The 17,008-nt window shown below is 28.6% G+C and overlaps 2 protein-coding genes across 2 annotated transcripts; both read right to left on the bottom strand.

The window, feature by feature from the left end:
• Nucleotides 1–232: 232 nt before the first annotated feature.
• Nucleotides 233–6,999, bottom strand: LOC122573128. The gene is made up of 11 exons (XM_043739115.1): nt 6,864–6,999; nt 6,593–6,761; nt 5,846–6,116; nt 5,166–5,329; nt 4,813–4,963; nt 4,368–4,538; nt 4,190–4,285; nt 3,920–4,106; nt 2,855–3,180; nt 2,071–2,262; nt 233–1,588 (listed from the first exon to the last, which is right to left on the bottom strand). Exons 2-11 carry the CDS (start codon nt 6,671–6,673, stop codon nt 1,437–1,439), a joined length of 1,791 nt encoding a protein of 596 aa, XP_043595050.1. The 5' UTR covers nt 6,674–6,761; nt 6,864–6,999; the 3' UTR covers nt 233–1,436.
• LOC122573139 lies at nt 6,673–16,989 on the bottom strand. Its single transcript, XM_043739142.1, is given in 11 exon segments — nt 6,673–7,983; nt 7,986–8,219; nt 8,754–9,081; nt 9,206–9,371; nt 9,608–9,758; nt 10,149–10,329; nt 10,465–10,656; nt 11,602–11,729; nt 11,907–12,050; nt 13,022–13,148; nt 13,526–16,989. Coding segments are annotated over 11 exon segments (1,890 nt in total). The 5' UTR covers nt 13,676–16,989; the 3' UTR covers nt 6,673–7,894.
• Between the last annotated feature and the right edge of the window lie 19 nt (nt 16,990–17,008).

Raw genomic sequence — 17,008 nt, 5'->3', positions numbered from 1 at the left:
GGAACATTAATAAACAAACGAATTCTCCTACTAAATATAATAAATAAGATATATAAAATGCTTTTTTCAAAGTACCAAATTATTTGTAAATTATAGACCTAAATTATCTATAAGTTATAGATATGTATATACATTATATATACGTGCAAATATTATATACACACGTGTAGAAAAATATAAAACGATCAGGCGTATGTATATTTTCCTACGATGGAAATTAATTATTTTAAAATAGGGTTTTTAAAAAAATATGTTTATTCGTTTAACTTACTCAAGCATACATATATACATATGTACAATTACATTTGTCTCGAATCAGTTAGAAATTCTTGGCACTATCATGTTTATTTTTGAATATTTACATTAATCCGTGTAATCGGCCCTTTTTAAAATATGTAAAACGTTTAATCCTTTGTGTTATGCCTTTAACAGCGTGTGAGAACTTTTACCGGAAGATTCTGAGAAAAAAGAATCTATTGTCGTTGTGCGGAAGATCGTGATTGTTAAAAGACCTGAGTTGCGGTAACGAAACACTTCACATCATTAAGTCTGTTCTGTGGCAAACAACATTGAATAAGCACACGACCTTAATTAAACTTGAGATGATATAGCAGTTGCTGTGATCCGTATAGAAAGTGCTGTACAAACTTTTCTTTAATAAACACTATGTGTAAGTATAATCGTTAATACTGTAAGTGTCGCATCAAGTATTATTTTTAAATACATATAATAATTTTTAAAAATAGTTAACAAATTTTAATTATTCTATTGGATAGTTCGAAAAGTTCGTAACAAATTTTTGTTAGAAATTACCTATTAACTTATTCAATAATTTCGTGATTATCTTATTAAAACATTCTTTTACCTTTTTCAGCGATAAATTGTTCAAAGCCGTTTTGCAGGCATCTAAAGCGTGTTGTAATGTATTTTTGTCATTCAGAATGTTTTGTAAAGATTTGATTAAAATGAAGAATGGATGATTACGTGCATATCCAACGTACAGATATATGTACGTCCAGTACCAATTCGAAAAAATGAAATCTCTTTTGTCGATTATTTCTGTATATACGGCGCGCGAAAAGTAATCAAACTGAATCTCTGTTGATATATGTCAATAACATTTTACGAGTTTCTTAATGAATACATTAAATTATAGCCTAACGTCTTCGTTAGTAAACTTTAGTAAATATTTAATCTTCTTATTATATGGAAATATTCTATCGACTTTGTTTTTTCAGTGGAGAAACGTTATACGTAACATCGAACGTTGCTCAAAATTTAGAAAAATCACAACTACAATGCACGTTATACATACCAATGGCAGTTCGTGATGAAAATGCTCTGTCTTGTGTACAGTGATATACATTGAGTCAAGTTTAATAAAAAAATTATTTTTAGTTATTAATAAGTGTATAGAGTATAGAGTCTTCAACAATTCAAGGAGAGTCTTGCTGTTCTTTTCGTTTCTGCATTTTTTTCTTTCGGATGATTAATATTTCCACTGTCCACATTGTGACTGTTAGAGCCGTAACACAATTTATTACAATTATGCAAGGTGTAAAACTTCCAAAATTATCACGCATTATACCTGCAATAATTACAGACAGAAAAAATGAAATATGTATCGTTTTAGCATAATTCCTGAAAATTATTAAATGTATCGCGTACTCTTTATTTTTCTTATGTAACACGTTTAAAAAATATATTTCTTTAAGGAAAATAGAAAAAGGTTTGATCGAATATAATTCTCCGATGATAATTTTCACTGTTATTAATTCCATGTGCAAGATATCTAAAAACTATTTGCAAGAATTATTGAAACTCAATGGATTAACAATTATGTGTTAGATACTACAATGGGCGCTTTATAATAAATGGAAGAAGTTCACATTAAACTAAATAGAAAATTTCAAACAGTCTACTCAAAGTATGAATCTGACTTGTAGAATCATTCAGTTAAAACATGAACGTAATTGTGGCAAGAAATTCAATAATACTACTAATACTACACATAATAGTAATACATATAAATATACAAATATACTTGATGTATTTTAGTTTTGTACATACCAAGCATAGGACCAGCACACAAAAGAATTGCTCCATTTACAATCATTTGGATTCCCGATGCGTTAGGTAATTTATCTATTGGCACGTAACAAGGTATTACTAAGCTCATATATATTGAACGTATCCCTTTAGCAGCTCCCAATCCAACAGCGACGATTATCAATGAAATAAATCCATTGACGAATAATAAAGCTGTAATGAGATTAAACAAATTCATGTTACGAAGAGATACTCTATGCTAAAATAGTAAATTTGAATATATGTTTTAAATCTTTTATAATTCATCGTAGCCAAAAATGTCCTTTCACGTGCCCCATGTGCAAACTAGCTCGTTTCTATTCAAACTTATCTTTCTTATTCTACTAGATTCGAAAGTTTGAAAGATTATTATTAAGTCAAATTCTAAATTAAATCAAGAATTTGTCCATAAATGTTGGTCTACTTCCAGTAGAAGTAAAAGATTCACAGGAAAAAAATTCAAGGTTGAAGCACTTAGATCATCAATGACCCAGTTTACCTATGTAGACTTAACCCTCCGTGGGCAAGCTGGGTCGTTTATACCTACGACCAAGCTTTTTATCAAAAAATCTGAAAATATTCTGAGATATTTTTATCAAAGAATTCTTATCAACGCCTCTATGTATATTTCTAAAAAATCGGTGAATTAATACCTTTTTTTTATGAGGTAAGTGCTTATGAAACATTATTTTATTTTTAGTTGGTTAATTTAGAAATTAATGTTCTTTTATTAAATATGTGATAAACTATACGATAGGATGCTTACTTGATCGACTGATAATTAAGAGGCATAAGCTTCCTAGATACATTATTCTTGGTGGTTGCTGAAGCCACTCGCCGATAAAAGGAGCAAGAATTCTGAATATCAAATCTACACTGGCAATAACACTCATTACAGTCGCTATTTGATTGTTTGATATCTTCATATCCGACAGGAAAAAAGGTGTTAATTGAGAGAAATTTATTTCAGCAAAAATAGCTATGGACATTCCCAACATCATATTTACATAGATTGGATCTCGTAATAAATCCAGATCAAAATACTCTGATATCGTCTTGAATATTCGTGTCATTGTCGATTCCTTTTCAGATCTATAATTGATTAAATCTGATATTAAATACAGCTAAGATATAATATTTTTATTTTTCTTCCTCATTCTTTGAATTCAGTATATCACTGTCTGTTATCATCCTTCAGTATTCGAGGGATTAAGATTTATTAAAGCTGTTTACAGCAATCGGTTTAAACAGTCATCCATGAGACTTCTTAAGATCCATAAAATGAGAAATTCGTACCAAATATTCTTTACAATTCTTTTGAATAGAATACGTATATCCTTGAAAAAATCAAGTATTTAAAACAAATCTTTATTTTTCAAAGTACACTTCTTTGTATTTCGAATCGACATTTATTATCACACTAAGAGTCATACATAGCGTTGAGAAAAAGTAGGAAAATATTTTTAACGAGTGATTGTACATAACAAAGTAAACCAAAAGGCAATGATGATCAAATTATAATTAAGGTTCTCCTTTTTCAATTATATATATATTTAAAAACTTGACCAAAAACTGCCATATAATCAATAATTTCGGGATCAAGCGTTAAAGAAGCAGTTTTACGCTAACATAATATCCGATATATGCTAAGTTTCAACAAGAAGACAGTAATATATTATTCGTGGTATCATAAGTTTTCTGAGATCCACACTAGAACATGCACACGCACAGACATACATATATTTTATATTATTAATTTCAGTAAAACGTTTGTATCCAAATAAATCTTATTCCCTTTAAATTTCACGTTAATCAGAACGTGTATACATACTTTCCATTGCTGTCAATATTTGCATTTGACACTGTGTTTGCATGATTTTTTGTTAATAATGTATCGTTTTCCATCGTACTTTGATAATTATTCGTTTCAAGCTCATCTATGCTACTGCACTTAGTTAAAGGTTTCTCCTCAAAAATTTCTATACTGCTGCCGAGATTGATTGTTTCAATGCTTTTTACTAAAATAGGAACGTATGTATTTCCAATTATTTATTTCTTTATATTTTAACTAGTCTTGTTTAAAAAAAATTAATATACTTACACCGACGATTACAATGCTGACCTTTTCGACGCTCCTTTCCCGTTTGACCATTTTCGGTAATTACGTACATATCAGTATCCTTTTCTCCTAACGAAGCTGCGTTAACATTTCTTTTAATAATCATCATTCATATAATTAAGGTGCAGTAGCCTGGATATATCATAAATCTATCGCTTACCATTTAATGTTTCAGACATTTGTCGAGCATAGGGTATATCAAATCCATATATACTTCCAATTTCTGCATCGTGATCGATACTTGAAACAGTCATTTTTCTTTGTACATTAACTAAGTCTAACATTGAACTTTTAAAACTTTCTTCGTCTTGGAAAATACTGCGCTTCCGTTCTAAAACAAATTTCATTTTAATCTAGAATTTTTCAAAATTTTGTTAATCTTACCGACTTTGAAAATAATTATAAATGAAAAGCTAATTAACAGTTCATTATTGTTTTCATGATTAACCGAATAATTAATTTTGAAATAATTAGAAAAAATGAATTTAAAATAATAAGAATATAAATTTTGGGTAATAATTGCAATTAAATGAATACCGAATGACAGCAAAAATTAAATAAAAAGAAAGTTAGTTTCTGTTCGTACTCCTTGAAGAAATGTTTACCCCTGATAGTATTTTCATTCTCATTCTTCGACGATTCACCGTTCACACTTTCCGATTTTGTAGCATTTTTCGTATGCCATTTGAGTGGATGAAGTAACGAGCTACCTACTAATGAGTGCAAAGTGAATGCTCCATATAACAATATCGTACCCTAGTAATATAAAATTGAAAAATGTAAAAATTCTAAATATAGAATTAATTAAACGTTTCTATTTGAAATTATTTTTATTTAGTTTAAGAAAATTTATTATCTACGAATTTCATTACACAATGTGTAAATATATGTGGCCAAATATATATAGTAGAATCAAAATATAATTTCCTTTAGTAATATATAATGTGTTTAAAAATACCTGAGATCCATAATATGAAATTAATAAAGTGGTCACTTGAGGTACAATTATAGGACCAACTCCAATAAGTGTCATTGCTATGGATATTGCACGTCCCCTTTTTGTTGTAAAGTAAGAGTTCAACGCATACGAGAAAGCAGAAGATGTCATCGACGTACCCAATGCTGTGTAGAAAAAATTTACAGTTTACAATTAAAACGCAAGTAACATTTATGTTTAAATATAATATTTTCCATTTGACATGGACATAAATAGTTAACGTTTGTTTATGTAGATAACAAGAGCGTCGTAAGACCAAGAGTTGACATATTCATAAGATTATGTAATGATCGATACTCATACTTTCTTGGTAAACAATGGAACAAGCTATTGTTAATCAATTTAAAAATAGGAAGCGAGGCCTTCCTCTTTGCAGAAAGACAGCAACCGCATTCTATTTATTACATGAAGAAAGTCCAATAGACTACATTAAACGAAACGATAGAAAAGAATTTTATAGCTAGTTTTTTAAAAATTGGTTTTTACATTTTTTTCTATTTGTAAAAGTAATGAAGATATTCAAGTGCACAAGATAAAGAAAACACCCTGTATATATGGTAATTTTCTTATTATTTATTTATATTATTTAGATATCCAAATAATTGCCTTTTACAACAATATACAATGGAAATTTCACTTACATGCGAATATACCATAGAAGATCATTAAACAGGTAAAAGATTTGACAAATGCTGTTATAATTACTCCACTGCTGAATACTATACTACCGATCATAGCCATTTTCCTATATCCAAAAAGTCGTAGAAGCGGACCGTTTATCAATCCAAGGAGCATGCCGAAAGCTAAATTTGTATTAATAATGATTGTTCCCTCCGTCGCAGTGAACCCAAAACGAGGGAAAATATCTTTAAATACTAATCCAAAACCTTGCATAATCGATAAGGTACATATCTATATATAAGAAAAATTCAATACTATTAATAATCGCAAAAAAAATTCATTAATATACATAAAAGTAAATCTTTAAGTATGAACTTAACTAAATGATAAAGCCTTTATTTCGATTAATAAAAAGATAGAAATTACTGTAATATAAAAATTATTATTATTTTACAAACGATAGAGTACAGAAGTCACTTGAAAGAAATCATAAATTCTTTCTTATGATAAAGTAACGATATGAAATTATCATGCTACGGGTGAGGAGATATTTCAATCTTAAGTAATACACGGCATGACTAAAGACAAACAAGTGTATCGATGGAAATTTATTTTAATTAAGAAAGTAATATGAAAACATTTTATTAGAAAAAACTGATACTTAGGTTCAATAACGACATTCTGACGATCATTTTGTTAACAGTACTATTTGAACGATGTAGTAAAATATAACAGTTGCTATAAATTTATTATTACGTTCAACGTACCCCGTTCAATGAATATGCCAGGACAATCATCCAACCCCAGCTTCCATCTGGAGGTAATTTAGCAGTGTCTGATACGCTCATTTTGTTTTTATTCTCTTTCTTTATTCTTGTTCAAATTGTATCACAACATAATAAAATATTATTGCAGTGGCTTCTTTATCTATATCATCTTTGTTCACAGAGCATTAACAATAAAAATATATTAATTTTTAAATAATCTTCTTTACATTTTCTCGGTTAACATCTTACGTATATTTAAAAGTTATATTACCTAATGTCGCGTTTCTTATGGTTATATCATTTACATTTAAACGAGATTAATTTCTAATAACACTGATAGTAATAACAACTTAAAAACTTAACACAATAGATTAATTCCTAATAACAAGCGTAAAGGGTTTCACTTATTTTTTAGTGAACACATCTTGCCATTCTTTTCAACATAAAAAACATGAGCCACACTCACACAGTTTCATAACAATGTACTTAAACGAAATTAAGACAATTTTACAGCATAATAGAGTAATTACAATAAACGACGTTGATATCAGTCTTATATTCCTAACATGGCAGGTACTGAGAGAAGTTTCGCACAAAGTGAATTCTACCTTGTAAACGATAAAGTCAAGTACGTACCGCTGATTAATCTAATCTTTATCTTTATAATGCTTTGTCATTGCATATCGCGTAAACTGAAAATATTTCATTATTAATGTAAAATCATATAGTGTCGTGTTGTCCTAATTTTTATATTTACGTCATTTAGCACTTCAAGTGTATATAAATATCATCCGCCTACATTTTACGATTCACGTTACAACAGTGAATTAAAATTGTTCATAACAATACGGAAGGATAGATAATCAGTAGTATTCATATCTTCTTCTTATCTCAGAAAAGCTGATATCTAAAATTCAATGTTAACATTTACATAATTTAAATACATTGTTAATTATTTCTTATCTGTTGTCTGTTATATGATCATACGCCATGTTTTGTTATAAATAAATACAAAATACGTGCTTGTTTATTTGTTGTTGTACAGATTCCATATCATAAAAAAACACGTTGATTGTCGAGGAAATTCAGTTCCAGTGATCTAAACGAGACTAAACTAACAAACAGATTATTTTCTGCTAATTCATAAGTTTGTTTTAAATAATGAATATAAATAATAATAAATAATTTCCATATTCAGAAAAAAGGGAAACAAGACGTTCTATTCATTCTACGTCAACAAAAAAGAAGAAGAACAATATTCGGTGTTAGAGTGCATGTTAATTGTTTAATTGCATTAAATGTTTAATTTAATTTTAATTTTAATTTCGTTTCGTAGAGTAGATTTCTAAGCTCCACGAAATTACAGTCAAGTACGTAAAAATGTTCAAACAATGAAGCATAATTACGTAACTTGAAGTTATGTCTCTAATCCAACCAAGTATTGGCCCTAAGGTCAATGAAACAATACCACAAGTTAGAAGATGTATACCAGTCGCAGCCGGAAGCCTCGATAGAGGAACATGACTAGGGATTACAAGGGCTGCAAAGATTGTTTTCAAAGCTTTTCCAACCCCAATTAGAGCCTCAACTGCCAAGATAACTCCAAAATTTTTAACGTGTGCTAAAACTGAAAGAAGTTGACAGACATATACAAATTATATGTTCTTTATATGATGCTTCTTACGATCTATATCTATGAAATTAAATATATCATTTACATATATGTATAATAGTATACATATTATAGAAATGAACTAAAGAATATCATAGAAATACGATAAATATTGTCATTCTATTTCTATAGTTTGATCCGATAAAAATGAGAAATTTAATTGGTTCTTCTTAAGTACATATTACGCAGTTCTGATGGGAATTATGTAAGTAAGCAGAAAGATAGTCCATAATGTCTTAGTATTATACAAAACGGCAAATGATTTCATATACAAGAATTCATATATTAACGAGGTAGTACTAATTACGTATAAAATATTATTAATTAAAATAATCGAAAGACGAGAGACGTCGTTTTATATACCATATTGATAAACTAAAGATCAAAGTGAATAGACATTATCAATTTTATCATTTCCATGTAATTAGTTCTATTATATACTGAAAGAAATTACTGAATTTCAAACAAATGATTGTATTGATTCCTTACCAATACGACCTGTCGCCATTCCACAAATACCGATTAGAAAGAAAGTCCTATTTTGCCACCCGATAAAGTTGGCAATAAAAGGACTTATCAATCTAGTGACCCTGTCGAAACTAGCAAGAATTGACATTGCAGTCGCAATCTCAATTTTTGATAATCCACGTTCGCTCAATATGAACGGTGTCAAGAGCGAAAAATTGAACTCTGCGAAATTGGCGAAGGTAATACCCAATACTATATTTACGTAAACAGAATCGCGAAGAAGATTTAGGTCGAAATAGATTATCAATGCTTCCAAGAACGTTTTCTTTGTTGTTTTCTCGACACATTCCTAAAATTAATATATTTTTCTATGTTATTAGTTATCTATTTTCCTATTTTTAAATTTTCTTATCTTTCCATTTTTTTCTTTTTCTTTGTCTTTCTTTTACACTTTTAAAACTAATCAAACTTACTTTTTCCGAGAGTTGATCACTTTTAAATTCTTCGAGCGTTATTGAATTTTGTTGCAATTTTTGCTGACAATTTGGATTTTTGCAATCTTCAAGATACGCATTATGTTCGCAAGATAATTGATAACTCAAACGTCTTCTTCGACTATTTTCTGTCTCACTGTTTGGTCTGTAAATAGTTCTAATATAATAGTATATTTCGTGTACGTATGTATATATGTATACTTACGCTTATATTTGTATTAACTAAGTGTTACATAATATTAATTACAAAATAAATAATTTAGAATTAGCAATAGCGAAAAGGTGATTTATTTACCATCGAAGATTAAAGTATTGGAAGATCAAAATATTTAATATCGATGTCAGATTTGGCAGCGAAATACCCATATTGTATTTATTTACCTATTAACATTTTTAAGCGACGGTCTTCTATTAAGGCTGGATCGTCTACTTAAATTTATTGATGGTGTTGGGCTTGAATCCCGTGTAAAGCTTTCCTTTCTCGATGCTTTAGACGACATCGATATAGTTGAAGTATTTCTTCTAGAGAACCTGTGTATATTTCATTTCTTATCTTTTAAATTGCTACACATAAAGAAAGCTTTTAGATCTTAAATTTATTGCACGTAAAAACGACGTGCATGCAAATCATGTTATTTAAGAAATATTACTTAGTGGAGTAGGTTAGCTAGTTTACTACCTGCGCATAATGCATTTTACTTAATAACTGAAATATAAATTTATGAAGTTCGAACTGTAACATTACGCTTCAAAAGAAACGATTATTTATAAAGAATCATTATCGTTGAACTAGTTTGTCATTTTTTCTATTGTTATTTTTCTATTGTTTCTTATCACTTTCTACATTGTACACTTCTAGTGACAAAACGAATCACTATGAATCTCAATTTTTACTGTTATTCCATACATTTTCACACCTATCATCCATCATTAGCTTTGGACATCATTGGTGTTCCAGGACCTATTACGCCTATACTGGAAGCACCATATTCATCGTCATAATACAAATATTGGCTTCCAAACTTTTCTTTTGCAAGATTCCAGATACTATAATTAGCAGCATTTTCCAACGATCCACTTTCAGAAGTAACATTCATTGTTATCTACAAAAAATATAACTACCTTTTAATAAAAGTTTTAAACGTTGATAACAACCATTTTTTAACATTGTAATTGTTTTTTATATTGTTTATATATGTTATTAAATGATTCTTATGATAGTTATTTTTACGCTATACCTCATCAATCATTGGCAATTCTTCGGCGCTCTCGTTTTTGATATTCAGAGATTTTTTTATATCTTGTTTCTTTTTTACGTGCCAAGAAATAGGTTGTAACAGAAGAGCACAAACTACGGCGTTAAATGAAAAACCGCCAAAAATAAGTATAGTGCCTTCTATACCATATATTGGCGTCAGAAATGTAATTATCTAGAAATTAATATAATTATTACTATATTGGATCAACTATAACTTAGCTCTTGTATTAAGAAAGAGCTAAGTAATGTAACACAATGAAATAAGAATATAATATAGTAACTAAGAGTTCAATGTAGGAATATAACTAGGAATAAGAGTGCAGCAACCTTTTTGTAACTGGCTATGGGCCTACTATACAAATAAATTATTATATTATTGTGATATTATTATAACTTAACTTTCGGAGCTAAAAGAGATAAGCGACATTTAATATAAATTCATCTTTTCTGTGGAAAAAAATCCGCTAGAATTAAAACAGTATGTACAGCTACCCATATTTTCTATTTAAAGGCAATTTCATGATAAACTTTTTTATTTCGTTAATACAACATAGCGCTATTTAAATATTTGTTATATCACTGTACTCGTATATCGAAATTTTTTTAAAACTATATTTTTCCTCATATATTACTTTTATAGGTCTATAGATCATACTTGCAGGTGTGATATCTGGAATTCTTAAAATGGTTTCTTAAACTTTAATGCAACCATAAGAAAACGTCGCAATGTTTAATCTCGGTATCTTGTTAACCAAGAACACAAAGCTCCGTACATTTATGGCTTATGACTAGCAAACAACAATCGTGTATGTAAAGTTAGTCCTTGAACAACGTAAACGTTGCTCTATATCGTTATGCCGACTATTCATGTATTTTGTAAGGAAATATTCAACTTCGTTTTACTTCAGAAAAAAATGTTCTGTCCCACTATATTAATCTAATTGTCTAGAATCAATAATTTGGGAATTATTTTATGTGGCACTAATTTTTTATAAAATTAAGAAATTGTTACACAATTGACAATTGCACGGAAATATTTAAGTATAATCTACCTGACTTTTCTTTATTTATTGTAAATTCTAAAATTATTATTTTCTTTCGTATAAATTATACTTACTAGCGGAATTATTATTGGTCCTATGGCAGAACAGGTCCAGCTAAGACCAACAGCAATTCTTTTTTTCTTTCTGAAGTAAGTATTTAAAGCTATAGTATTTGCCGACATCGTTATACCAAATCCAGCAGCTGAAATCAGCAAATCAAACGTTAAACATCTGTATTTTAATACTCTTTTTTAAAAATAAATTTATAAATAGAGTATCATTGAAATTTGCGCGATGAATATTTTATCATGTCGTTTTTTATATTTCGCTGTTAACATTACCCAAATTTATCTATCTTGTATTATCACCTTTAACCTACCGTATAAAATAGAATAGAAAATTAAAGCTCCAATAAAACTTCTTATCATTGACAATGCTATGATTGATACAGCACAAATTAGAGCGCCTACGAAAGCTACTTGCCTATAACTGAATTTTCTAAACATAGGACCATTAGCTAAACCTACAATGAAAAATATTTTTATTAAAGAATTTTTGATAAATTCGTTAATTTATCGCTGTTCAGAATCATAAGGATATGGTACAAGAATAACAGATAGCAGTAATAATGATATTGGCACTAACTTTACCAAATGACCTTTGTCAAATGACCAGTTTCAAAATTTAACTTAAAATTGTACATTCGTTGTTATTTCTTTTGTTCACCTAACTTTATGGAAATTCTTGTATTACCTGATTAATCAATTTCCTAATTTTTGTTAATATAAGAATTTCCATAAAGTTGTATTATTAAACTTGTATTATCTGATTAATCAATTTCCTAACTTTTGTTAATATAAGAATTTCCATAAAGTTAGATAAACAAAAGAAATAACAACGAATGTACAATTTTAAGTTAAATTTTGAAACCGGTCATTTGACCAGGCGTGTCAGTGTTAAGAAATATTATAATAAAATATAAATATCATATAACGTAAACAGCGTGCTAACGTAAATAAATTACGCTCAACGAAACTTATAGATTAAAGTTTCTTTTCGCTACTTGGAAAACATGTTTAAATTATTACAACTACTTAAGCTTTTCCATTTTAAATTCTTCTCAAGATCTATGACTACAACTGTTTGTCAGCAAGGACAATCGTTGCATTTAATTAAATTCGATGAATTTGTAGGATATTCGTTCGTAATATTGCATAACTACCATTGGCAACATGAAATGATAGGTAGTGACTACACCTAGCGATACGTTATAAGATAATGGAAAAGCACAAAATCCCCATTCGGTGTTAAGATAAAATCATGCTTATTTTTATCAATACCACTGTTACGCACAGTAACGCACTGTAAGCTGATAGAGTTTTATATCGTCATGTTTAGCGAAAAGATAATTAATGATGAAACATAGTTAAAAAAATTATGAAGCATGTAAGCGAAAAATCAGTACGGAAGACGCATAATTGGAAAACAACTTACCAATGCAAGAATATACTGCAAAATTTGTGTTTATTATAGTCGCTATTTGTGACGAATTGATTCCCAATTCTGTAAATCTGTCTTTAAATAGTAATCCGAAAGATTGCAACATTGCTAATATACAAAGCTGTAAAAATTCCATTCATAGTTGATCATATCTTTAGTTTAGTAGTAAGATTTCCAATCTAAAATATTTCTTTATGCGAGAATGAAAATTTAACGATGGTTTCACACTATTAATAAGATAAGCTCTAAATTGCAGAATATAATAAAAATGACAAATTTCGTAATTAAATCAAACATTACATATTTCTGATTTACATTTAAAATAAATCATTATAGTATAAACAATAAGCTTTATGTAGGAAAAAATCTTTTAGATTATGTGCATCTTTGTTACATTAGATCATAAATCATATAAAATTTTTAACATTGATTCAACGTTTTATAATAAAAATGTTATTATATTATAGATACTAAAAATTTAGAATAACCAAAACTTACATTAGAAAATCCAACTTCTGCTACTACAACCCAACCCCAACCACCATCAGGTGGATCAAAATTTTCATCGGAATTATATACATTTTCTGTTTCTTTCTTTGACATGTTTTCATTTTCACTAAATAACTCTTCGTCTTTTTTAGTAGACATGATTATATGACTGAATCCCACAAGGTTTGTACGGTGATTTGTGCATCTATTAGTTTTGTCTATATTAATCTCTTAAAAATAATGAACTAATACCTGAAAACATTAAGAAGCATTACACGTTCCATTGTATTAAAATTGCGATACAATCATTATTAAACGTATAAGACATTTTAATTTAACACTAACAGTAACTACCAAACCCTGTGTTATTAAATATTTATTGATTAAAACAAGTATGTTTCGTACACATTTATAGATCAAAAGTTCTTTTGCTTTATTTTAATAAATGCAGCAATTTTTTTACTTATGCGATATATGTATGCAATGCTATGCTCCAATTTAATGTTTCGAATTATACAGTTGGGACACGTCTATATCATACGTTTATAATATCTTGAAATTTCATTACAATGAATGAATTGAAGAAATTGAATAATCTTTGGATTATTAAATATATTATACATTATTAAAAATATTATTATAAAGTTTCTAAATAATATCGGACGGGCATAGCAATACAAAAACATTTTCTTTCCACTATTAAACTTCCATTTAATAAATTTTTACTTTTAGATCTCAACATTATATTAGCACATTCAACGACTCAACTCAAATCAACTTATCTAGATTATAGTATATTTCGCTATGTTAAAACAAAGTTCTTAATGCATATAAAATATTCATAGAAACTTGAAAAACAATGATAATTCTCGATGGACGGTCTACGCATTCGAAGCATGAAAAATTAAACTAACGTATCCACAATTGCGATTCAAGGTGTGTATTACATCTCGAAAACATATTGACTCATGCTTGATGATGACTGAGATTAACATTTGGCAACATTTCCTAGCTTCGGATTGTGCATCTTGGACGTTATGTTATTCAATGACTGCATCAGAGCTAAATATTATTTGCTTTACATATATAATTAGCTATGATTAGCCAACCAAGCATAAATTTATTGTTTGCAAAAGAATCTCATGTTGTACTAGAGACTCGTTTGAACAAAAAGAGCGATAACAATGTTGCATTGTAATGCAACGATGCTTATCAATTTATACTTGAGCTTATTTACTGATTCTATGCTGGAAGCTATTATTTTTCATATTTCATTTAAAATATATATATTATTTTAAAGATTTAAATGCATTACAATTGTATGTGCAGTGCTTTAAAAAACGTTACTAAAGATTCTGTAATATTTAGTAGTATATATTCGCTATACTGAATATATATGAAACTGTATAAGTACAAAGCGTTCAGTTTGTGCTTTAAAATTATTGTATCATGTAAAATGATTATCAACTATATGTCGATAGTGCAACAATGTTTAAATAGATAGTACTTAAGCATTTGCACATATAATATGTATGTCCTCACGTATGTACGTATATATGTGTACATGTATATATATATACGAGGTCTCCTACGTAACAAATTGTCAAAAGGTCAAGCTATAACTCTGAAACTGTAAAAGACAGAAAAATATTTTATTAAGCGAAATTAAACGGTTTCAAATAACACGCGATCGGGATCTTAAATCACACATCTTTCATGTCTATCTTTAAGTCTATTCTTTTAAGTAGATTTATAAATCTTTTTTTTGTCATTTTCCATATAATAAATTTTATAAGATTAAGATTAAAAATATTTGAAATTAATCAGTTCTCGATATAAGTGCTTTAATAGCTTTTCATAGATAATATAAAGATCTATCGATGTATACAGAAATTTATAATTCCATTTAAAGATATACAGGTGATTTTTAAATATTTAAAATACCGCTACTTTCAGAGTGGACACCTACGGTTAGATTAATCAAAATTTTACCTGATGAGATTCTTTTCTATCTTCTACCGTTACAAGATTATAGTATGTCCAGCTGCGTGGGGCACCCTATACAGAACAACAGCGATAATATGATATCCTACATTTATAAGACCTATTCAATAAACAAAAATCTCAGCTATTTTAGCTTTAGCTCTGCCGTTATTATTGTTGTCATATCATACAAACTATCTCGAGTAATAAAAAAAGTAAAACGAGTCATGTCATAAGATCTATATGTCAATAACAACACTAATCAAATTAATCAAACTTTCAAAGTCACTTTCAAAATTTAACGTACATCTGTGTTGATGGTGAAGATTAGCGGAGTTATGGAGCTCACGTTAAATAAATCTATTTTTGTTTCATCAAAAAATATAACAGTTTAACAAAATTTTGTATCATAATTTAATAGATCTTAGCGAACTCTAAACATTTCTCTCTCTTTGACTTTAGAGATGCAAAATTTCTTTCTGGCAATTCTTGGCCATCCTGCTATGATATCCTTCTTTACGTAAGGTTTTTCAAACTTTGCGTTCGTTCCCTCAAATATACTTTTTCTAATTCTTATTTATCTAATTCCTATTTGTCTAGTTCATATGTATCTAATCTTTATTTGTCTAATTCTTTTATAAATTTAATTCTTTCCATGTTAATTCCTCGATTTATTTTTATCTGTCTGCAAGTAAATCTACTATTGATATACGATAGTAATTGTTTTAATAATTTTACGCTCAATTTTGTGAATAATGTAAACACACACACACATACACATATTTTTATATTTGTTATGTATGGTTGATATATGTTTATATATATTTTATAAAATCCGTGATTTACTGTTGGACATAAGTTTTATATCTTCTCACATAATTGTATCCATCTGAACTAAACATGTTAATTTACTTTTATTTGAATACATTATTGAACACTATTATTGAATACATAGCTACATCTCAAATATCTTTATTGATATTTAGTTCCTTTTTACATCTTACTTATATTATCTTTTGCGGAATTTAATCTCTTTCTCTGATTTGTTTTATTAATAGTCTAGTTTTTCCTTGCAACGCAGTATATGATACAATACAGTAGGACTGCCTATAACGCGAGACATTCGTTCCGTGTTAGATTTCGCGTTATATGTATCCAAGAGCGCAGAAGAAACTATAACTAAATAAATATGTAGTCTTTTTTTAGTATGACAAAATAATGTGTTGTGCGATAATAACTTTTACATAATGGACACTGTAAACAATATCTCCTTGTCACACAAGAGTTAATGCAAAACTGAGTTTCGAATCAATTCAAACGTACACATATTTTCATATTAGAAATGAGTCATTTCCAGCAACTTCTTCATCGCGTCATACGCATGGCGCAATTTTTGGTTCTTGTTATGGGAGTACCGCATTACAGAGTGTCCGACTGTACAGTACAATATATCTATAAATTTAGCAATTGGTGTAACTGGTATTCTTTATTTCACGAATGTACATCAAC

Source organism: Bombus pyrosoma, linkage group LG2 (assembly GCF_014825855.1).
Source record: "Bombus pyrosoma isolate SC7728 linkage group LG2, ASM1482585v1, whole genome shotgun sequence".
NCBI lineage: Eukaryota > Metazoa > Arthropoda > Insecta > Hymenoptera > Apidae > Bombus > Bombus pyrosoma.
This window is presented reverse-complemented; position numbering and strand designations above follow the sequence as displayed.